The 25,509-nt window shown below is 42.1% G+C and overlaps 1 protein-coding gene across 1 annotated transcript in view; it reads right to left on the bottom strand.

Moving 5' to 3' along the window:
* Nucleotides 1–20,304, bottom strand: part of CTNNAL1 (catenin alpha like 1) — a 57,380-nt gene extending 37,076 nt beyond the window's left edge. Inside the window, exon 1 of the mRNA XM_059493373.1 lies at nt 20,146–20,304. Coding sequence (XP_059349356.1) covers nt 20,146–20,271 — 126 coding nt within the window. The 5' untranslated portion in view covers nt 20,272–20,304. The remainder of the gene's footprint in view (nt 1–20,145) is intronic.
* Between the last annotated feature and the right edge of the window lie 5,205 nt (nt 20,305–25,509).

Raw genomic sequence — 25,509 nt, 5'->3', positions numbered from 1 at the left:
GAGGAAACAAAGACATCCTATCCCCTCACAGAGAAGAAAGGCAGGATTGCAGAAGCACCTTCTGAACCAAGGCATCAGAGAACAGTGAGCAATCCTGCAACTCACAATTAAGTGACTATAAACTGCATTACAAACATGGGCTTTACATTTTTTCTACAATTATTTTCCAGTGAGAAGCAGGAGAGAAATTAAACTCTATAGTTTCTAACATCCTAAACTAGCATAAAAACCCAACAAAAATAGTCCTGCCTGTCCTTGGCTCCCACTCTCATGTTTGCAAAGCATTTATCTGATATGGGTTAAACCTCAGCTGTGGAGATGATGCTTGTTGTTTTAGTTTTTCCCATTATCAGGTCCCCAGTCTGGTTCACTGCACAGCTTCATGAATATTCTTGGTGACAAAAGGGAAACAGTCCAGCCTGAGGGAAGATGGGCAGGAGCACTCCTTTCAGAGGGAATATAGTTTAAAATGGCCACAGAACTCCACTGTAAGCCACATCCCCAGGAGCTCAAAGATGTCTCTTTAAAGAATCCCAAAATTACCTGAATTACCTAAATGTCTGAACATCTCAGCTCTATCAGCTTGATCACAGATGTCTTTGCTGCTCCTCAAGAAGACATAAATCATCATTCACTCATTCTCCCACCAGGCAAGCCTGTGGTGGGACAGGAGCATACAAGCTGTATCTGTAATGCTCACTACATATTCAAGGGCATAGCAGAAACTGTTCTGCTTCATGATTTGATCAATGATTTGGAAAAAAAGAGTGGTGGTGTTTAACACCTTGCTGAGGCTCGTTTGGAATGCCAAGAGCTGGCTTAGCCAAGTTTCCAGTAATAAACTCTTTGCAATAGGAGATATCAACATACATAGAGCGCTTTGCACACACAAGAAAAATAAAAAACCCAAAAAACCTGAGAACAGTGCTTCCCTATGGAAGAACTGCTATGAGATGTAAGAATATTTTATTCTGGTACAAAACATCAGTACAGAAATGCATTGTCTGCCCACTGCCTTCTTATATATGCCCTACTTAAGCCAAAAGGTCTAAAGGAAAGCCATACAGTTCATTCAACAGATCTGTCCCTGTAAGAGACCCCTGGATGACCAAACTTCAACTCCGAAGCCTATGAACCTTGGATACCTTTCCAGTGAAAAGATCTTCCTACAATGAAAACATTCTTAATAGAGAGTAAACTGAGGAAACATCTGAACATCTTCAAATTCATTTTAAATGAGGAATGACATTCCTCAAAGCAAACAATTACCATCACTTTAGTGGAAATTCAGACCTACGTGAAATTCATGGTATAAACAACTGCACTACACAGCTCTCCTGAATTCCTGCGTTGTAGGTACTTCAGGTATACAGAATTTTAAAAATACCTGTCAGCAGCTAATCTAACAGTGCCAGCTGGTGAATTCTTGAATAGGCACTGCTAGCAAGCCAACTGAGAGGATTAGTCCAAACACTGAAGAAAACCAGACTGAACAGAGGGTCACAACTTTGTTTCTTCAACTTGTTTTTAAGTAAACAGCAACCCATAGTGGATTAGTATTACATTCGTACAGTTACTGACTTCTCAGAAGTACATGTAAAATAACACTGGCCTAAAACAAACTGCAAGTTTACATGCTGGCTGCAAGTTTACCTCCCACAACATTTTACACCAGTAGAAGTTTAAACATGTTCTGCATAACCCTGAAAAAAAATACATATGCAAATAACACTGCAGAGTGAAAGGAATCCCACTGTCTCTTACAAATCATCAAGGGCATTTATTTTAATTCCCATGTTACTGCAGAGGTATGCAAATAATAAAAACCATAAAGATATCACAGCTTAAATTCCTTTATTAAAGTCTTACAAAACACTCTCAGGAACATGAGTGCCTTTTACAATTCTATCATTTCTTTTGCACTCTTTTCAGAGGGCATCATAGTTTTTGCAGCAAAAAAACACAACCCCTCTAGTCCCCCTGCCAAGGTTAAACAAGAATAAGCAGCTGTTTTGACAGGTCTTATCACCAGTGTCATCTTAACCTCATGAAGTTCAACAAGGCTAAACACAAGGTCTTGCACTGGGGCTGGGACAATGCACAGTACCAATGCAGGCTGGGGGATGAATGGATTTGGAACAGCCCAGCAGAAAATGACTTGGGGGTATTGGTGCAAGAAAAACTGGATGGGAGTAAACAATGTGCTTGTATCCTGGGCTGCCTCAAAAGCAGCGTGGCCAGCAGGCTGAAGGAGGGGATTCTGCCCCTCTACTCTGGTGAGACCCACCTCGAGAGGGGTGTACAGCTCTGGGATCCCCAACAGAAGGAGGACATGGACCTATTGAAGACAGCTCAGAGGAGGGCCATGAAGATGGCCAGAGGGATGGAGCACCCTCTGACCATGACAGGCAGAGAGGGCTGGGGTGGTTCAGCCTGCAGAAGGCTCCAGGGAGACCTCACAGCAGCCTGTTAACATTTAAAGGTGGCTTAGAAGAAGATTAGGAAAGACTTTTTACCAAGGCCTGTAGTGAAGTAGAGAGGTTGACATTTTAAACTAAAAGAGGGTAGATTCTGACTGGACTTAAGGAGGGAATTTTTTTACCATGAAGCCGATGAGGCATTGGAACAATTTCCCTGAGCCGTGGAAGCCCCATCATTTTAAGAGTTCAAGGCCAGGTAGTCTGAACAACCTGGGGCTTTGAGCAACCTGGTCTAGTGGAAAGTATCCCTACCCACAGCAGGAGGGTGGAACTAAATGGTCTTGAAAGGTCCCTTTTAACCCAAACCATTCTCTGATTCTATGGCCTACTCTAGACACCCACTTGAGTAGCTTGTATATGAAGATTAAACTCAATCTACAGTTATACACAGCAACAGAGGCTTTGAAAATACCTCCTGGAATAATGAATTTTTAGCTGGGCAATATAATTTCTTCTCAGACTGGCTAACTTAGGGCCAGTGTAGTAACTATACATTGGAATGGAGGAAAGTGGTTGAGCTCCAAACTTTTTTCAGGTAAGTCCAAAAACTGTATGGATTGACAGCTAAAAACCACCATTGTGAGCTAAAACAACCAAATCAGAAGTTGGTCAAGAAGTTTAAAACATCACAGCAAACAGCTTCGTGTAACACCTCTTTCCAGAAGGATCAAATTATGTAGCAAATGTAGCCTATACTGATATAGATTTGCATAAGATGTTTCCAATAAAAACATCTAAACCAAACCCAGCCCTGAAATAGAAGTAGGTAGGCCATGATAAAAGAAAGGGAAAGATATGAAATATTGATCAGTTAAAGAAAAAAGGGCTGGGTTTGGTTCTAGAAACTTGAGTTACACATAAACCAAATGTAATAATGTCAAAGGCATGAAGAAGGCTGTTCAGATACAAGATGGGCTCCTCATAGCCTGCCACCTGCAGAAAACACTGCTCTACAAACAATGAAAAAGATTTTTCAGAATTATGCATTCTCATTCCCTCACAGAGTGCTAAGAGTGACAAGTACATCCTCCATGTCAAGTGAAGTTTTGAAAAAGCAAAGGTAATGGCAACTGCAGTTTAGGATTCTTTTTCAAGACTTAATTGAGCTTGTAATTAACAGTCAGGGTTAAAAAAAGAACAAGATCTTAACTTAGCAAGGAGAGGAATTTTACTAGTACATTAAGTGACAAACTGAACGAAACTGTGATGCTAATAAGCAGGGCAAAGATTATTTAACCATTCCAGCACTCAATAATAATTGCCTCAGAACACAAATACAACAGGGAGCATTCATGGGCCAATAAGAAAGACTTCTAAAATAAAGAATAAGCAAAGGCTTTGCTCCTTAATTTTAAGCAATGCTTAAAACAAAGATAAAAAAATAGACAAGTTAAAGGGAGAAAAGGAAAGACCAGAAGAAACTTAACAAGGAATTTTCTCTGCAACAACCAACCAAAGAAAACCCTAAGAGCCTATAAAAACCGAACTAATAAAACTTGCAACATTTCAGATGTTTCAGATTACAAGAAATTGCTTTTCCCCCTGCAGTCCATCCAGCTGGAACCAGACTACAACTATTATTGTGTTTTAGGGTTTTTTTTAATGAAGGAAACACCTGCCAAGTCCAAGAACATCATCTAAGGCCTCCCTCAAGCTTAACACCTCCCAAATATTTAATCTGTTATATTTTGATCATGTATTTCCTAGTCACCAACATCTGTGATGTTTGGACAGGAGGTAGCAGCTGAAAAGATTACCTGCAAGTCTCTTTGAACAAGAGCAATACGTTACATGCTGTTTACTTAAGGATTTACTGATCAGGTCCTAGAAAGGAAACAGTCCTTTTGATGGTACTCACCTTCTGTTTAATGAGAGCTCTCACAATATTTCCATGGAATGTTTATCTGAGATTTGAGACAATCAGTTTAAGGAGTGCCTCAAGAATCTGTCAGCTACATTCTTTTTTCACTTGTTATGAGAAGCCACAGAAAAATAATGGCCTTTTCTCAAAAACTTTACCAAAACTAACAGATATAGCCATAATGTATCAAGATGTACTTCGTATTTAAGGAAACAAGCTCAGTTGTGGCAATTTTTGAGCAGCTGTTTTCAGATCTTTTTGAGGGCCTTCAGATACTGACATTTAAGTCATTATATGCTTCATGCTCAGGAAGCATCATGACAGCATGCTTAGCTAAAAATATTCTAATGTCTATTTATTGTCAGTGTAATTAAGTCTTGCATGACAGAATTAAGTGATACTTAAAGAGACCGGGTTTCAGGAAGTATTTATAGACATCTATAAATAAAACCAGAGGAAACATAGCTATTTCACAGCCCCTGCTACAAACACAAGAGTTAAACTGGCAAATCATGTTTGGAAGACATCCTGCCTACCTCTCTCCCTAGGAAAGTACCCACACTGTATGCAGGATGATTTAGAATCTCAAGAGTAATATTTGTTACTGCCTCTTGTGTGGTGGGTTGACCCTGTCTGGATGCCAGGTGCTCACCAAAGCCATTCCATCATTCCCCTCCTGCAGGAAAAGGGAGAGAAAATATAATAAAAGGCTTGTGGGCTGAGATAAGGAAGGGAGAGCTCACTCACCAGTTACCATCACAGCATAAATAGCCTCTGCCTGGGGAAATGAAATGAATTTATGACCAATCAAATCAGAGTAGGATTGAGAGAACTAAAACACATCTTAAAAATACCTTCCCTCTACCCCTCCCTCCTGGCCTTTATTCCTGATTCTCTACCTCCTTTCCCCCAGCAGCACAAGGAGACAGGGAATGGGGGCTGTGATCAGTTCCTCACATGCTGTTTCTTCTGCTGCTTCCTCTTCAGCAAGAGGTTTCCTTCCCCTGCTCCAGCATTCTGTCCCAGGGAAGACAGTCCTCTATGAACTTCTCACGCACATTCCTTCCCATGGGCTGCAGTTCTTCACTAACTGCTCCAGCATGGGTCCCTCCCACAGGCTGCTCCAGCAAAGGTGCTCCTTGGGATCACAAGTCCTGTCAGGAAACCTGCTCCAACATCAGCTCATCTCCACAAGGCCACAGCCTGCAAGGGAATCTCTAGTCCTGCAACTGGAGCACTACAGCACACTTTGGTGTCTGTAGAATTGTCTCATATTATCACTCCTCTCTTCTCTGGCTGCAATTACTTCTGCACAATACCTTTTCCCTACCCTTAAACACATTATCCCAGAGATGTTACCACCATCCCTGACTCCAAGATGGACCCACCATTGGCCTGGGCCAGTGGGTCCATTTTGGAGCCATCTAACATTGGTCCTGTCAGACATGGGGGAAGTTTCTGGCAGCTTCTCACAAAAGCCACCCCTGTAGTCTCCCCAGTACTAAAACCTTGCCACACAAACCCAACACACTCCTACTCACCCTGGAAAAGTGAAGGCTTTGAGTGACTTCACTCAAAGTGAGTGACAAGAGCCTATAGGAAAAATGGAGAGGGGCTACTACAAGGGCATGTAGTGACAGCACAAGGGGGAATGGCTTCAAACTGAAAAGGAATATGTTTAGATTAGGTATTAGGAAAAAAAATCTTTACTCTCAGCATGGTGAGGCACTGGAACACATTGCCCAGAGAAGTGGATGCCCTATCCCTGGAAGTGTTCAAGGCCAGGCTGGATGGGGCCCTGAGCAACCTGATCTACTGGAAGATGTACAGGGAGATTGGAACTAGATGACATTTAAGGTCTCTTCTAACCCAGGCCATCAATTCTTTAATTCTATATTGATCAGCATTCCTGCTAGAAAAAATTCAAGACCTTATCTCTATACAATGAGGATTAGCTGCCTTACAGTAAAAGCTCCTCTTCCGTTTTGTGTATTTTCTGCTTCCTACCTTCCATTAACTTTATAATGGTAGAAAATTTGGTTCTTAAAAAAAAAAGTAATTCCAGGAATGAACAGTCCTTGCTAAGAAAATGTAATAGCACTACATACTGGGAAAGAAGCTACAAAGCCCTAAAAGAAGAGTGCTGTAAGGTAAATTTAGTTGCATTTAATACAACACATAGAAATCTTGGTCAGAAAGGCCTTTCCCACGCTGCTTGTACTTTCACTTTGTACTTTCATTAGCTCATCTTGAGTTTGGGGGTAGAGAGGATCTTCTAATATTACATTTTAGGTACTGTCTCTCATTAGGTCTTGCACAGTCCTTGAGGAGGATCAGGTCTTCAGACTCAGCCAGCCAGAGAGCAGCACACGTTGTTCCAACACCCACACCTGCTATGGAATACAACCATGCGTCAGAGAGAGAGAAGCAGCAGCTGCCATCTGACATCCTGTCCATAAGGGCTACAAGCAGAACTGCCACACAGATGCCTCATCGCAACATGAGCCTCAGGGATCTTAGGAAGTGAACAAGGACTACCTGCTTACCTGCCCTAGAAGACAAAAGTCTGTTAAGATAAGGGGCCTGTCCAGGCACTAACAGAAATCTTAAACAGTTTGTACAATTTCAAGCACTAACTTTTTTTTTTTAGTTCACCTAGTGTGTGGATTTTTGGAATCAGAAAATTCGTATCCTTCTATTCATATTTAATTTTGTAGAAAAATTCAGCAAATAAACTTTGCAGAAACTCAATTTCAAAAGTTTTCAAAGGTTGCTAATTACTAATGCACTAGTTAACTGTAAGAACCCATATTTTTTTTTTATGATGAAAACATTATTTCTGACATTTGTCCCTGCTTTATGGACTATCAAACCAGAACAGTTTCTTCTACGTGTTATTTTGCAAATGGACAATCAACTCTTTTGTAGAAGTCACACAGACATTCAGGATGCTGAGTCAACACTTTGGAGACAGCTTCCATGAAGTGATGAAATCCAGTTACCCCCATTTATGAATTTTCCTCATAGTCCCTCTGGACTGATGTTTAGAATAGCAGCACAAATGCACTGCATATCCAAGACTGCTGAGTACTTAGACTTGTGGCATTGAGACTTGTGGCATTGTAACTTAACCTGGAGACTTTTTGAAAGTATCTTCTCATTAGTTTTACACACATCCTTTATAAAAACCTTCAGGGAAGCAAATTAAATAAACAACTTTAACAACCTGTAGGCTGGTTCACTTATCTGTGGGCAAATGCTAACATGCTTAGCAGAGCCTCAGGCAATCTTGCACATGCAGTGTCTAAGAAGCTGGTAAGCCACCTCTGAAAAGGAAGGAGGAACAATCCATGACCTGCAGTGACAAGCAGGAGCTGCCAAGCACAACAGGAACAGCCTTACCAGCTCACATCACTGGGGTACCTCACCTAATATCTTATATCCCAGTCCTCCACATGCTTGCCTACAAAAGATCATGAGAGTTAAACAAGCAAATGCAACACGAGCTATAATGCACTTGTAGCCAGATTTCCAGCTAGCAAACTACTACAAACTGTACATTAAATTTTAAAACACCACAATACCTAATTGTATGCTTCTCACAAGCACAATACCTTCACCAGATAGAAATACTATCTGCAAGAGGTGAAAACAGTCCCCTTCACCTCCTTCAAATCCACACTTAAAATCTACTCTTTGTAAAGTTCACCAGGAAAGAGTACAACTTCAAATTCAAATAGGCACCTCAGATTATTAGTACCACTGCTACGTACTTGTTAGACATTCTTGAAATTCTTAAGAGATCAAAAGAAAGGATTCAACTCAGAACAAGAGTGTACTATAGCAGTGAATAACCTTTCTTTGTGCTGAATGCATTCCTAGAAAACCGAGGAACTTTTAAACTTCAAGTTCCAAACCAAACAGCATTGAGAAAATTATTAGCTAAAATGTGATATAGATGAACTTGTTCCAATGCAGTGCAGCAATTTGATGACACCAATTTATTTCCTCCAGGGTTATTTTGGGTTTAGAGATTGCGTAGTAGATTTTTTCTTTGTTTGGTTTTTTGTGTTTTTATTTTTTTTCAAAGCAACAAGAACCTGAAAATTTCAGGACTTTTTTCCCCCCCACAGGATTAAATTATTTCCAATTTTTATTTTGTAATTGTGAAAAGTAGGATCAGAGGGGAAAAAAAGGAATGAACACGGCTCACTATTTTTGTAGCCTGTGGATTCTTGATATAGAAGATTAAATTAATGATGTTATTAAAGTACCCTACTTTTAGAGGAGAAATTTGCTTTCTTTTTAATACTCTTTTCACAGACTCCTTAAAACCAGGGATCCCCACTGATCTGCAGAGGTGAAGCAGAAAAGTACACAACAACCAACATCCATTGCTGCTATCCTCTTTTTTCCACACATGGAAGAGGAGACCAATCACTGGAAAATCCTTAGTGAGGCTTAACCAATGATCAAAGGTACCTTGTTTACTCTTATTCCCACATAGTACACAAGTCAGAGGACTGCCCCACCATTCACCTAAAAAAGGAGTCTTCAAAATTTCTGTAGCAATGAGTGACCATGAAAAAGCTCATCATTTTCAGACAATTCAAATTCAACATTTCTTCCCTTTTTTAAGAGATGCATGCATGTTCACAGACTGAGCTGGCACCAAAATTTGTACCTTTGAGCAACCTGACATGAGTTGGCAAAGATAGTTTTTCAAACAAGGTCCAACTTAACTTCTTCTGAAAACTGAGTATGTGCATCAAAAAGCACACTGGACATTATGAAATATGCATTCACGATTACAAAATGTGATCAGAAGTAAAACTGGCTTTCTAACTCAACTGCTGTCTTGAAGTTTGAAATGCACAACTACATCACTAGAAAAGGTGAGTACTGTCTAGTAGACCAAATAATTGGGTTTCAGGGCATACCAGGCAGTACATTTTCCTCCCCTCCTGTTGCCCTTCAGTATTTTCTTTCCCAAACAGCTAGATTTTATAAACAAAGCAATTTCTGCTCTTCATTCCACACCTAGAAAGCCTGGGCAAGGTTAAGCCCAAGAAAATCCAACTCAGAGGGAAGTTCATTGTTTAAAGTGTACTTTCAGATGTGGTTAAAACAGATGCAGACATGTTTTCAGCACCAGAGAGATGCAAGTATCAGAAATAACTCTATTTACTAACATAATCAGATAACCTCAAAACCAGAGACTGGCAAACAGTAATTCTGGCTTTTCCCTCTGACCTGCTATTGTAATGTACCTAACCTTGTACTGCTTGTGCAAACAATGCCTGAGCCAGCTCTGAGCTGCTTATTCAAAAAATCACCACTGTTGTGGAACTAAAAACTCAGACATTGTAATAAAGGATGTAGCAGGGACAACACACTTATTTCACCTGCAATTGAGAATTCTTTTTATTTAAACCGGATTGGCTCCTGAAGATGTAGAAAATGTTCCTTGTTAGCTCATAAGCAGGTGGCTTCCCTGCCAGGAATACCTGCTATTGAATCCTCCTCACACTGCATCTTCCCAACAGAAGAGTTCCTGAAGCCTCTTTCACAGAAGGCTTCCTGAGCAGCATTTTGACATCCCACTTAGTTCAGAGCAATACCTGGTATTCCATTTTCAAAAGCGCAGACTTGCTCTAGGGATTAAATGAGAAGTACAGCATGCTGTGGAAAAGGCTATGCAAATCCAACTACTATCCACCTACAGGAGTGCAAAACAAAAACTTAATCCAGGAACTATTATCTTATTTATGCTAAAGTGCCTGTATGTTCTTTTGATTGCTTCATTGAAGAGCTTCAGGGCAATAAAAACTCATTCAGTTGGAAAATTTAAGAATATTTAAATGAAGCAGAGATACAATACAGAATCTTTGGTAATTAAAAGGGAATGCTCCATGCACTGGTCTAACTCCTACATGTTAAGTGCTTGCAACATTGTATTACCCTTCTGCTTGCAAACATTCTTCATGCCCATGAATAAACAAACTAACAAAAATACTATCATAACCCCCATGCTGAAAAGATTATGCTACTACAGAACAACTTTGCTTTTTTTATTTGAATAATAGGATTTGTGTGGTTCTAAATGGTTATATTCATTCTGTTTAATAAAAACTTATTTCTGTAAGACAAAAGAAACATTTTTTAATTTTTCTATGCACATCAGAAAGGACTTTGGGATTTGCTCATAAAATACTTTTCTGATTTATGCTTAGGAGTTATCTTACTATTTTAGGCATATAACTAAGAAATAATCCAATTCAATATCTAAAGTAGACTAACAGTTATAAGTTGGCTCTAGAGTCCATATCACTTCTCATTTACCCCATTAGCTTTAAACAAGGCTGTTAATGAAATGCAGTATAGCTCAATAAGTGAAAAATAGACTTTAAGGTTCTATCTAGCAAGGGTTATACTCTTCTAATGAATAAAGAAACATAAAATAAATCCATGCAGAAAGCCACAGCTCATAGTACCACACAACAGTTTTACTAAACTATAATCAGAGTTGTTTGCAATCATTAATTCATAAATCATCCTTTGGGGATTTCCCCACCTAATCTGTCTAAAACCATCTGGTAACAATGCCGAATAGCAAGAAAGCTGCTCTAATTCTTCTTGTGCAGGATCATAGAGAGACAGTTTTGATTTAATGCTCATTCTACTGAAGAACTACAAAAATTTGTTTAATCTGCAGAAAAGTCATTAATCAGATCACAAAAATATGAAGGATATGATACCATTGAAAAAGAGCAATTGATTTTCAACTACATCAGTAAAAAGCATCTTCCTTCAGCCACTTGAAATGTTAGTCTGACTCATTTATCACATCAAGGACTAAGGTATTGAACATTATAAAGCAGTAGCCAAGCTTAACTCAAAGCCGGTTTTACTATCCAAGGGTTCACAGAAAAAAAAGCCTGAAACCACAGCTGTTTCATCATAGTGTTGTTGCTCATGTGATAAAATGCTCAAGTGTAATTTTCCTTGTAAAGCAGAATATAATTAGTGATAGTAACATCATTATTTATTAATGCAACAAAATAATTTAATTTACCTCTAAGTTATTCTGAAGTATTCCTGGGCTCCCCAGCATACCTTATAAACCACAACTGTAAATGATTATCTATTTCTCTTTCAATGTTTCACAATGACCTAGCTTCAATGACTAAAAGATGTCAATCAAAAACTAGTCTCATTAAAAGGAAACCTGCAACCACATCAGCCAAGAAATACAATTGGCACCTTGAAATAATCACCTTTCCTACATCCAGATGACGATCTCCTAAGATTAACTCTTCTGCATAAATCAAAGTGAAACAATCAGGCTCCTTTAGGGGCACGGAGCACCAAGTGTAGGCTGGGTAACAGCTGAGCTTCTGCCAGAAAAAGAATTTGCATGGAGCACAAGATGCTTAACAGAAACTAGAAGCCCACAACTTAAATCAGAACACCTTTGGAACCGCAGGGAACAGAGTCTAAGAGTTAGTGACTGACTGGAACCACGGAGGTGCAACTCTGCACCCAGGCAGCCCCATGTGCTTCTGGGCCCACAGCAGTCACAGCGTGAGATCCAGGGCAGTTTCTCTGCTGTACAGGATGTAAGCTCTTCTGACTTCAGCAGGAGGTTTGCCTTCCTCTGCACAAGTTACAGCACAAGCTTTTATACCACAATTCGTAGTTTTATTACTCAACAGTAGTGCCAAGTTTCAAGCCTAAAGTGAGCACCAAATTAATTCATAAGACAGAAGATTCTGGAAAAGAGGCAAAACAGCTTCTTAAAGCTTTCAAGTTACCAAGATTTTTAATGTATGGAAAAACAAAGGCATGGCCCCAAGAAGCAGTTTAAAAGGAGAGTATGCAGATCTTTTTTATCCCTCAAATGCAATGAGCTAAAGACAAATATAGATCATCCTACTTTTTCCAAAAAAGAATTTTCTCATCCTCCAGAAAGAGCCATAAGGGGCAATGCACAAGCTCTGGCACCAGCCAACAATGTAAGAACCCTTCAGCACCTTAGACATACGAAAGAGAAAGACCTAGAGGTACCAAAAAAATGCCCAGTGAAACAAGGCAGCCAAGGGATTTGCTGGAACAAATCTGTCAGTGCATCTGCTGCATGGGAAATGCAAATGAGTCGAAGTGAATCTGAGTTTGGACTGAAGGCTGAAGTTCAGGAAGCAAATGAGACTACACATATTCCTTAAGATTATGAATATTGTCCAGAGAGTATATGAGACACTTCTACCTAGACTCTAATTGAGAAAGAGAATGCATTTGATTAACAAGTTCAAAAGCAGATATGTAATGAGTCTGTACAGCAATACAATACTATGGCTACAGACATTCAAACATTACCTTATATACAATACTGATGCATGATGCAGAGGAAAAAAAAACAGGTACAATATGATAGGGTTTTCCCCCCCATTTTTGTAGAATTCCAAGAATAAAGAGCTAGGGATAAATAAATTAGAAGCCTAACAGTGCTTTTAATATAGGACTGTCTGCTTTAAAGCTGTTAGAAAAAAATCTGAATTTCAAAAGACTGCTCTCTTCCAATCTCTCCAACCTGTCAAGGTCCCTGTGAAGGGCTGCACAGCCCTCTGGCGTATCAGCCACTCCTCCCAGCTTTGTCTCATCAGTGAACTTGCTAAGGAGACACCTGTCCCTTCAGCCAAGTCACTGATGAACTATTTAAACAATACTGGGCTCAGTATTGAACCTGGGGGACACCACTTGTGACAAGCCTCCCACTAGACCCTGTAACACTGATTACAGACCCTCTGGGATCTGCCATTCTGTCAGTTCTCAAACCACCTCACTGTCCACAATTCCTGAGTTGGCCTATGAGTATGTTGCAAGAAACAGTGTCCAAAGTCTTGCTGAAGCAGAGGTAGAAAAGATCTGCTGCTCTCCCCTCATCCATTCAGGAGCTTGTTCCATCATAGAAGTCATTAAGGTTGGTCAAGCATGATTTACTTTTAGTGAATCCATGCTGAATACCCCTGAATCCCTTTTTGTCATCCATGTGGATGGAGACTGCTTCCAGAATGAGGTGCTCCACCACCTTTTCAAGGACTAAGGTGAGGATGACTGGCCAGCTGTCCCCTGGCTCCCCTTTCTTACCTTTTTGTAGGCTGGGGTGACACTTGATTTCTTCAGTCCTCAGGCACCTCTCCTGATCACCCAGACCTTTCAAAGACACCTGTGAGCGCCCTTGCTGTGGTTTCTGCCAGCTCTCTCAGCACTCATGGATACATCCCCTCACAGCCCATTGACTTGTGGATGTCAAGCTTGCCTGTATGTTCTCTAACCCAATCTTCCTTGATGAGGCAGAAGTCTTAGATTCCTGTACTCTGGTCTCCTGAGTTAGAGATTCCCGAGGGCTGGTGTTGCCAGAGAAGACTGATGCAAAGAAGGCATTCAGTAACTCCACCTTCTCTGCATCCTCCCTTACTAGGGGGCTGCCTCCATTTAACAACGGGTTCACATTCCCCTTAGTTTTTCTTTTGTTATTGATGTATTTAAAGCTGCCATTGGAGGACATCCAAGCCAGCAAATCCACAAAACAGCTTCCCCAAAACCACTGCTAGCCTACAGACAAATTCCAAAGGCAGTGCCAGTAGCACTGACTGTAGCACACTGAATTCCATGTCTGCAGTTTTACACTTCTCTTAAATCTCCCTCTTAGACAGTGGATGCTTTTTCAGTTCCATGGAGAATAACATCAGTTCCACTAAATACAGCAATGTACCTGCTATTTTAGTCCATTCCTTCAGGAGTTATAACCTCTGTTACTTCCTTACCACAGTTTTGCTGTATTCTTTTGACAGAAAATAAGAAGAGAGCAGCACAGCTACTCATAGTTGTGCTCAACTGCAAAAGCAAGTGAAGCAATCCCTATTCCAGAATGTACCTCTGTGAGGCACCCAGAGAATCTGTGTGGAATAAAAGTGATATGCAGAATATTATATGAAAATGTTAGATAAAATGAACTGGAACAACTTGCCAACATTAGATGTAATTCACTAAGATTGCAAGGGGCTTAAAGATACAATGGATTGCATCAACTTACTCATGCAATCTCCTGCTTAAATCCAGGTCAACAGTTGAGGTATGAATGTTGCCCTGACACTCGTATATGTCAAATCAATACAAAAAGTTAAAAAGAAGTAGTGGACACCTAAATAAATATGACATACTGGCAAAGATTTAACAAAGCTGTTTTTAAAGAAATTATTGCCTCACAAAACAACTAGATTTCTCTGTAGACATCACCAATTACATGGATAAGAAGGCACTCCACTGTAAAAAACCTAGGAAACAAAATTGACACCACAGTTTTCAAAAGATATCAGACAATCTCTGAGAGAAACAGAAGCAGATCTTTTGTATGAATATTGAACTCATCAAGAGAGAACGATGAGAAGAAGATGAAGGATATCAGAAAGTGAATGATTACTTACTTTAATAGAGTAACTCAGAAACCTTTACTGCAACATGGATTATTATATATAATCATAAAGAGAGAGGTGAGATAAGCAAGTAAGAAAATGATTAAGATTTGTTGGTGATCCCAATTTATTTGGGACAGTAAAGATAAGATCTCACTACAGAATTGCAGAAACATCTGGCAACACTGACCAGGGAACAAAATGTCAGAACAAAAAAAATCACTGCAGATCAAAATGATACAGGAAAGTACATTCCTAGCTTTCCTTATGAAAGCTAGGTCTGAGCTGACCATTACTCCTCAGAAGCATGATCTTTTGATTATGAAACAGACATCCATGAAGAATATCTGACTTGCTTATGATGAAAGCAGTTTCCAGGATCATCTACTCTAGTTCCTTGCTCAAACCATGTCCAGTTGGAGTGTGCTGTTTATAGCATTATAAACAGCACACTCCATTCTGAACATATCCAAAATTCAGACTCTGTAGGAGCTCTGCACACTCCATCCAGTGTTTGGCCTCCCTTACACTGATAAAAGCCTTCTCTTATATCTCATTAGTTTCCAATGTTCCAATTTCTGTTACCACACGTCTGGGATATGTCCGTCTCTGTCTTCTCCATACCTGCCATTAGGTGGATAGCTGTAGACTGCAGTAAACTCGGCCCTTGTCAAGACACAAAAAAATCCAAAAAAACCCACTGCAGATTCAAGTGATACAGAGAGGAAAGTACCATCTTAGCTTTCTATAAGAAATCTAACAGATCACTACACCTCTCTTCTTGAGGTGGAACAAGTCCACTTCCTTCAAGCACCCCGCCTATGTCACATACTTCACTATGTCAGTGTTTTCCCTGGAGCACAGAACTCAGCATGGTACTGTACCCCATGCTGCCTCACAAGTGCCAAACAAAAAAGAATCACTTCTGCAGTCTGCTTGTTATGTTCATGCCACCAAACCCAGGTGCAGCTGGCCATCACTGCTGACCCCCATTCAACTTGTCCTCCAGGATTCCCAAGCAAAGTTTTCCTGAAGACAGCTGATCCCAGCCTGTACTGCTGCATGGTGTTACCCTGACTCAGCTGTATGACTTGGACTTCACAAACTTCCTGTCATATCATTTTTCCAGCCTGTCCCTCTGTCAAGCAGCCCTGTCATCCACAGTGTCAGACACTCCCCAACTTGCTGTAGGGAAGGTGACGTGCCTGTTGAACATGCTGGTCTATGCTCACCCCAACATTCAGCATTCAGGTCATAATTAACAAAAAAAAAAAAAGCCAGAGAGAAGTTTACAGATTGTATACAGACCTCCAGCTTGATGCAAAATGACTATTCTAAAGTCATACCTTCAGTCTGAAAACTGCATCAGTGAGCTTCTCAGATTATTAGGAAAACTTCAGCTGTGGGTTCTTTGGGGTTTAATTTACAACTCCAGAAACTTCTGGAAAAACAGAACACTGGCAGAAAATTACATAACGTTATATAACATTTACTGAAAAGAGAATTATTTTAGCTAGCTTCAGAGAAAGCAAGGAAACAACAGGACAGTAAAGAACAGGTTTGTTTCATTCACCTCAAGGCACTGTTAACTCACGTAGAATCTAAGACTGACAACAACAGCATTCAGAAGCATTGGTATCATAGGCATTTTGTAGCTAAAATAAAGAAAAACTTAAAAGCTTATATTTTTTACTATATAGGTCAAGTCAATTCCAAAACCTCTGGCAGGATCTCCTATACCAAGAAAATTGAAAAAGCATTGGAACCATGTTACATGTTCAGTAAAACATGTTACTGAACATGTAGCCATTGTTACATGTTCAGTAACATATGGGCACACAGTCATTCGCCAAAGTGCCCATGACAAAATGGGCTTTCTGGAAGTTGAGCAGCTGTAGTCACATTGGTCTGCGCTCCAGATGCAGGAGGATAGGTCACCTTCCACCGTGCAAAGTGACTTTGTTCTTTTGGAAATATAGAAGTACAGGATGAGTTGGGATGCAGGGGAAAGGTCATCTAGTCCCACTCCTGCTCTGCCAAGGGCTGGGACATCTTCCACTAGATCAGGTTGCCCAGAGGCCCATCCAACCTGGTCTTGAACACTTCCACGGATGAGGCACCCACAGCATCTCTGGACAACGCACTGCAGTGCCTCACAACCCTCACAGAGAAGAATTTCTTCCTAACATCTAATCCAAACACATTTACTTTCAGCTTAAAGCCATTTGCCCTTGCTCTATCACTACACACCTTGATAAGAAAGTCCCTCTCCAGCTGTCTTGCAGAGGTCCTCTTTAGATACAAGAAGGCTGCAATAAGTCTCTCCTGAGCCTTCTCTTCTCCAGGCAGATAGATCTCAAAGTTTCCCTCTCTTTCCCAAGTACCTGACTGTGAAATTTAACAAATACCTATTCTGCTGTTTTCTCAGAGTGTTTCCCTAGACAGACAAACTCCTACAGCTGTGAAGGTACCTGACTGCTCCTACACCAGCAAACAGGTACAGCATGGCAGCTGCGGAAGCCACTGGTGGAGCCACATCCTGAAAAGTGCTTTTTCCCTGTCTTTGCTTTTCCTCAACTGCTTAAACCACTTCTTATTAAATGAGTCAGCACTGACCACTTCAAACACCCTTCCTGACGTGTGTTGCCAAAAACTTCCCATTAAAAGAATGAACCCCAAAATAATTAGACTGGAAATGGGTAGCAGCAGTGAAGGAGGATGTCTAGACTTTTAAAGGATGCATAGTATTTATGCATGGAAAACTGAACTAAAGACACCTACCCCAGTGAAGAAAATATTGCTTATTTTAAAGAAAATTGTGGTGCTTCACCCCGGAAGCCATGTTTTCTGAACTGCATGCCACATGCTTTGCAAAATAATGTACAATGATTCTTTTCACTGTTCAGCTATGTAGACAGTGAAAAAGAAGCGTTAGCAAAAACTCTTAATACTGTGGCTTAAATTTGTCGTCTTTGTCATCTGTGGCACTCTTAAAAATGGGCCATATCAAGGTCTGAACAGATCTAGTTTAATTCTGTAAATACTTTAAGTTTTTAAAGCATTTTTAATTGGTTTAATAAGTACATGCAGTAATAACTCTAAGGGTAACTTATAGGAATTTTATACCACTGCAGATAGCAAATGTACTCCGTTATAACATAGTCTATAAGGAAAAAACCCAAGCTGCAAAATGCAATTAAAAAAAAAAAATCAAACCCAACACTCACAATTGCTGAGGAAAAACAAGCAGGCAAACACATGTTTACAATATTACAACGATGTACAATACAGTACATGAATTTAAATAAGAATCAATATGCAGCTTTTTTTTTTTTTTGCTTAAAGAAAAGATTTAGCCCTTCATGAGAGATTGAAAGTGAGTTTGTCAGACAAGGCACCTTTTGTTTCCTCTTTGCTTAAAATAAGTAGTGAAAAGCAGCAGGAACATTCTGACTATTTTTTCAGTAGTATACAAGTATCACATAGCGCTTCTCAGATTTTCACAAAAGGGTAAACTGTGAAGTTAACTTCACAGTAGGAACAAAGCCCTCTGCAAGTGCATTCTGTACAAGCAGAAAAACAAAGTCCTGGGGGTTAGCTTATGCAGAAACTACAAGCAAATTCTGAGACTAAGAAGTACTCTATAAACACCATTTGCATAAATTTCTGAACAAAGCCAACCAGTGAGATCTCCGCTGAGCAATCCAGATGGAAAGGCACAGGCAGAACTGATAAAGCACTACAGTAAGTGGGGCATTTTACCAGGCAGGTGTAGGGAGCTACTGCTGACACCATCAGCAACTTCAGCCTGAATCTGAGCAGAGCTCCGCGCCCGTGCTTCAAGGAACACACTCGTCTCGAGTCCGGAGCGCCTCGGCAGGAAAACAGCGAGCTCTGAGTGTTCCCAAACGCTCAGACACCCGGCACACAGGGAAGTGAAAACCGCTTAGCCCTCCTGGAATAAGTTGTCACAGGCTTTGGGGACAATGAAAAATCATACATGACGCACTTCTCTTTCGTTGCAAAGGCAATAAGATCACTGTTGTTAAACAGTACTCCGGAGAAATAAGAACATCTTCGCATAAGTCTGTTAAAAGTACAAATTTAACATATGCAACTAAATTCAGCTTTTGCAACTGGATGTGTTTCTGACTGTTCTTAAGCTTCCTAAAAGAGGTCTCCCTATTTTATCTCAGTTCTTTGAGGACTAGAAAATGAATTTAACTTTACTTTGCCTTGGAAAAAGTGGTTCAATCCCTTTGAAAGGCTTTGCTGTACTGACTGTGACGTCTCCAAACAGAAAACCCCCCCCCACATTACCATGATGGGTGCAGAAACACGATTACCCATCAGAAACCCTCCCTGCAGCCCACAGAAATGCAAAACAAGGCTTACCACAGCTTGTTTCCAGATAGATTATGAGGATATAAACACAATTTGACCTCACCAGGACTAGTTATTTTTGTATAGCTGTTACATCTTGTTGAAGGATTTTGTACACATAGGTTTTGACTTGCTAACTTTATTGATCAGTGCTCAAAGCACGAAAATCCTACACAGCAAACACTGTGATGTTTTCAGACATTATTTTTCAAGAAAAAAAATTCTAATGAGTCTGTCAAGTGCCAATTTTGTAACTAGATGTCTGAAAAAAAACCCCAACAGCAACAATAACAAAAAACACACGCCAAAGTGACTGCCATGTAATTACTTAGCAGAGCAATGAAAAGCCCGATTTGGGTGGGTTTTAAGGTCATTTAGCACAGTGCGCGACGTGCTAAAAGGTCACCAAGACAGTTTGCCCATTATTGAGCCTCTTAGAAACCGGGCACTAACCCGGGGTGCAGCAGGAGCTCCAATCAATGCACCGCTCGGGCCAGACCGCGAAAACACAAAGCTCCGCCAAAGCCCCTGGAAGAGGAGCGCTCTCCGGCGCCGAGCCGGGAGGGACGGAGCGCGCTCCCACGCGGGCGGCCGGGAGGCTCGGGCGGCGGGGCAGTGCCTCCGTCCGGGGCTCGGACCGCCGGCGGCACCGCAGCGCCCGGCGTTACGCAACGCTTCCCCGCGACCTTGCGGGGAACTTCGGAGTCTTCCTCGGGGACGGACGCGCGAGCAGCATCACCCACACGGCTCCGGCTCCGGCAGCCGCCGGCGGGACCGCGGCACGGGCGGGAGGGGGCGCGGCTCAGAGCACCGGCGCGGCCGGACAGAGGGGGCTACGGAGCGCCGCGACCCGGGCGCGCAAACTTCGGCGGCGGCCGAGCAGAGCCTGCCGGAGCTTGCGGGGGGAAGCGGGTGGGAAATCGTTCTCCCGCGGCGGTTTTCCTACCTGCGACACCAGCGGCACCAGCGTCTGCTCCACGGAGCGCGTGCGGATCTCCAGCCCCGCGTCCGCGCCCAGCCCGGACGAGGACGACGAGGAGACGCCGCTGCTGCTGCACGGGGACGTGGCCATAGCGGGGGAGCCGGGCCGGGACCCCCTCCAGCCGCGCCGCCGCCGCCGCCGCCGCGCTCCCGCACGGGCAGCCGTGCCCGCCGCTCCCCTCACGCCGCCCCGCCCCGCCCCCGGGCCGCCGCCCCCGCCCCGCGCCCGCCGGGGCTCCGCTGCCGCGCCGGGCGATGCCGCGCGCGCGCGCCGAGTCCCTCTCTCCCTCAGCGGCCCCTTCCCCGCCCCTCGGGACGGGACGGATTTAAAGCGGCAGCTCCCGCCCGCTCGCCTTCCGCCCCGCCGCGCTGCCAGCGCCGGGGATTGCCGCCTACCCTTCCCCGCCACTCCTTTCCCGCCGTCCCCCGCCCCACTTCGCAGCCGGCGGGGGAAGGGAACTGGGAATGGTCCCGCCACTACCGCTCCCACCTGGAGTTTCCCCTCCGGTCTCACTTGGGGCGGGGGAAGGCGGAGGGTCCCTGCCCGAAGGGGGAAGCTGGAGCGGGCGGTGGCTGAGGGGCTCGGGTGGCCCCCGGGAGCGGCAGTCCGGGCCGTGGCCGGCGTTGGGCTGCAGCGGCACCGGTCGGCCCGGGGAGGCTTAGGGGCTCGGTCGGGAGGTGCGAGGCGCCGGTGTGGGGGCCAGGGAGCCGCTCTCTTCAGGGGAAGGGCTGCAGTCACGATTCGCCTACTTTTAGCATCCAGGGGGCTGATGAGGTGTCTCAAACTAAACGCCATCAGCTTCTCTCTTAGAAGCCTCTCGGCGAAGGGGAAAAAAGGCTTTTTTTTCTGGCTTTGGGTGATTCGTATTCCATACCTGGCCGCTCTTAGAGAACAGCTATCGTGCTTATCCGGGTTTGCCCAGCCCTGGTGCTAAAGCAAGAACATCTGTGATTGATCTAGCAAAAAGAAGGCAAAAGTAATTCAAAGAAATAAAAGTGGTTTAGTTTGTGCTGTGGGGTTTGTTACGGGCTAAATTCACTTCTCCACTTTATTTAGTAACCTGTATTGAAAAGTATCTGTACATGGATGCTTACAGGTCCCATTTGACTTGTGTTTGGTACGGCTGATTCTTCTACAGGTTTGTCTGGCCAAGACTGGGCAGGGAGCGGAGCTCTTGTGGCTGCGATCCAAACCACCGAGGTGCGAAGCAGCTCCAGCCCTGGCTCAGCGCGGTGCTGTGCGGGAGCCAGCGAGCCCTGTCGAGGGTCCGACCGTAAATCACTTCCACGCAACTACTTCGTTTCCTAGTCAGAACTGGTGATTTGTGTTTGACTGCTCAGCTCTCGCACAACACAACTCTGTGATCGTGTCTTTGACTCTTTTTATGTTTTAGATCAGGGACTTGGTGTCATTTTATGTCTTCGAAAAGATTTCTGACCCTTTTTGTATATAGCATCTTTACCACAATTTTGAAATACAGACACAAGATAAAGGACAATATTTGTTGTCCTTTAGAGTCCTACGGACTTATCCATATTTATTAAAAAAGAAAATTGCCAGAGCTGCAAGCATAACACTAGATAACGATATGACCCTGTTCCTAGCTCTTCAGGAAATTGGTTTCCAACACGGTCTCATATTTTCTAAAATGACATCTTATATAACATCAAGTGTTTCAGGAGAGAACTGAAGGCTTAAACCTGCCATGGTACAAAAACATCTGAATGATGGTGTGGACTTGAAATAAATGCTAGTCATGCTTGATCAAAGTAGTGTAGGGCACACTTGAAATTTCTTGTTTTGTTTTTCTCCCAAACTTTTAATTTTCTTACAACACCTTTTGTTCTTTTTCAGATAATATGTTTTTATTTTTACTTCTCAATAGCCATATTCTAAGCTCTGGCAACAACTGCTTTCTTTTACATTTTGATAGAGTACTGAGGGCAGATATGGTTGCAGCCTCCCCAAGATTCTACACTGCTACAAGAGAGTTCTGGATCATGAGCAGAAACATCCACCAAAGTTCAGTAATAACTCGACAGGAGTGCATTCCTTTTCCCTCTTCCCCCTTATTGACAATTTTATGAATATTGCCGTAATGCAAATTAACTGTCATCAGCATATACAGATACAAGTCTATGATTCACGTCAGAAATGCACAGGAAGGACATGAACACTTGGATGCACACGCAGTTTATAATCTGACTATTTGTGTCCCTTAATTTCAAAGACAGCTGCCTGTTGTCTTCAACACAATAACAGATCAGACATTCCAGGAATGACATTTTCTCATTCGAAGCAGTGTTAGTAACAGAGGTTAATAATTAACTTTGAAGATTGTAGCCGATTTTTTTTAAAAAAAAGAAACATTGAGTTTAAAAGTGGCAAAAATAGTTTAAAGATAATTTCTTACACTTACTGGACAATTTGTGTGAACTTTGCAATGCCTTTCTGCAGACAGAAGTCCTGTTCCAAATCTACCACTTTGTTTTACTGCTTGCATTTTTTTTTCACTTGAGAAGCAGTGTTAGTGGGTGGTGCTAGTGACAACACTGTCTAGCTCTCCCAATTATCCTCCTCAGGTGCTTCCAGTTTTAAGCATGGAAACTACTGCTCTGCTTCTGGAATCCTGTGCTAGGCAAACAGACAGCATGTTGTAATGTTTCTAATATAACACCACACTAGCATGCTGCAGACTAATATCTTTAAAGGCACCTTGAGGAGTTCGTCAAACATCATAGCCTAGAGCTTAATTGTGCTTTTTAATTATGTTAAGACAATTTGAATGAGCCAGTATGATAGATTGCAACCACACCTTTGGCATGCCAACACATACCTCTGAGGGAGAACACTGTGCAATGCTCAGCAGTAGAACATTTAGCACACGATCCTCATCAGCCCACAAAAGCAGAAGCCCATCACCCCACAAAGAACATCCCTGGTGTTCTGCAGGCTGTGAGGACCACCCACTGGCCATGACAGTCTCGTGTTTCCACTTGAGTTATCACTTGAGTTACCACTGTTCAACTCTGCCTTTGAACCTGCAAAGCATTTGAAGTATGGAGGACGAGTAATGCCTAATGGACTATATTTCTAACTTCATAACTTAGTCAGTAGTCAAGGGGAAGGAAATGATTCATATCCTCACAGCATTATGAACATTTCAATTTGGTCCTTGTGTTGTTTCCAGACTTCACTCAAGGACATGACACTTGCTTCTTTGTCCATGATCTCCCATGAGCTTAGGTCCTATGCTGGCGACAGGTTCCTACACAGAATGTAAGCCAGCTTTCCTTCATCCAGCTCTTCACTGTAATTGTTCCTATCTGAAGTAGCTTTTGTGGGAGACAGCATTACCACCTAGCACAGTGCTGTGCCAAAGTTCTCAGACAAAAGTGCTGTTCCCCACACTCTGACATCCTGTCAAGTATGGCTGTTTTGAGCCTTTATGTGTACTTAAGCCTCTCACCGTGGATGCTGACCTCTTAGCTTTGATGAGAATTATATGAAACGTACTAATGAGCGTACTAAGCATATCTTATGCTGCCTGTGCCATGGCTTGTTTGCAGAAGCTGTCAGTCAGCCTCAGTTTGATGGAGCAGCTGGCACCTTAGCTAAGATGTGTGTGTTCCCTCGCCTGTATAAAGCAAAACGAGATCGGTAACTCTTAAACGGTTTAAATTATGCTTTTGCTAATCTGGCCATTTTGACCAGCATAAGGTTCAGCAGTGAACACAGAAGACTTTTCCACATGGAGAAACCTTCCTTAGGAAGCAGGTTATAGTTGTCCCATATGTGCTGTTGAGGCACATGCAGCAAAGCAGATGCCATTTAACCAGTGAAAACGGGTTTGGACTTGTGAGCTGTGAAGAGGAGCTTAGCAGTTTCTGTCCACAAGGAGCAGTTGGTCTAGGAAGCACAAACTGCAGGGAGAACAGGGAAATACTAGCAAAGGCCAGCTGATGAGATCAGAGGGATTTTTAGTCAATTTTGATAATGAGTGCTTTTCAACACATACTTATAACGAATAAGATATAGGAATTAGCTAAATTATTAACACTTGGAGGATGAACTCCAAAGGGTAATTGGTCTCTATCCTCCCACAGAGAGCATCCCAAATATCCAGGGGTGAGAGGAAGCAGTGCCTCCATTGCTTCCTTATCTCCCAGCTGCAGTCTGGAAAGCAGAGCTGAGTGGGCTAAGTGTCAGATTGCTCCCTTTCTCTTTCCTCTAGGTGAGATTAAAGCTATAGCAGTGTGGGAGGGGAAAGCACATCAATCATCCTTCCAGATGAAATTTAGAAATCCACTTTAAGATTAAGCTTTTCCCTCGATTGCCTCTAGTTTCCTCTAAAATTTGACAAAGTCATATTTCTTTTTTTTTTTCTGGTGGGGATGTTTTGCAGGCAGCTTGTGAAATCAGTAATTTTAAAGACTGCTAAAAAATTTAGGCTTTTGAGAAATGTCAAAAGATGGGAGACAAGCATTGCATGAAATGTCTAATCCTGATTATTAGTGGTTATTAACTCCAAAGTGCATTACTTCTTTATAAAAACAATCAATCTTTTATGTTTGCTTCATGCCCCATAGTAAAAAGACTACTTTTTTCTTTTTTTTTTTTTTTTACATAGACAACATTTTATGTGACTCTACAGTGACTATATTTGTCATTTTGTGAATTTACTAGTTTCACAGTGGGATTGCAATAGTTATTACAAAAACTATGAAGAAGAGGGGATATAAAAATAATGGATAGATGTATCCAAAGGACTACAAGCTTGTGTCTATTTTTATCTGAAGGTTTCCCAGAGTAATGATATAATAATAATAATATATATATTCAATATATATATAATATCTGTGCCCATACAGCCAGAGGGTGATTTCAAGCTCTCTTTCCCTTTGCATTTACAAGGTGGTAGTTGTCAAAATCTTCAGCAAGTAACAGCTATTTGGCCATGCTACTAAATGTGGTACACCTCCAAAAAGCTTCTGTCCCCTTTGTCTGAGGAAAATGAGGAACCTTCTTTGGATGGTCAGAGGCTGAGAGCCCACCATGGCTTCACTGCCTCTTTTACAGAGCTCAAAAGAATACAATTACCTGTGCTAGTTCTCCAGGAAGCCTAAGGACACAGGGTTTTATCCCAGCACCATCAAGAGACTTCTGTAATAAGTAGCAGTTTTTGAGAACACATCTAGGCACAAAACATATGTTTCCTGTATCATGCTGAACACAAAGAGCACAGAAGCTTTAATCAACCAATCAAAATTAAAGAAAGAACATTAAAGTCAGGATCTGAAGGTTATATCCCACTTTTTCACTGATGTT

This window comes from Ammospiza nelsoni, chromosome 1, assembly GCF_027579445.1.
Source record: "Ammospiza nelsoni isolate bAmmNel1 chromosome 1, bAmmNel1.pri, whole genome shotgun sequence".
Lineage (NCBI taxonomy): Eukaryota > Metazoa > Chordata > Aves > Passeriformes > Passerellidae > Ammospiza > Ammospiza nelsoni.
Note: the sequence above shows the minus strand (reverse complement) of the source record. Positions and strands in the feature narration are given on the sequence as shown.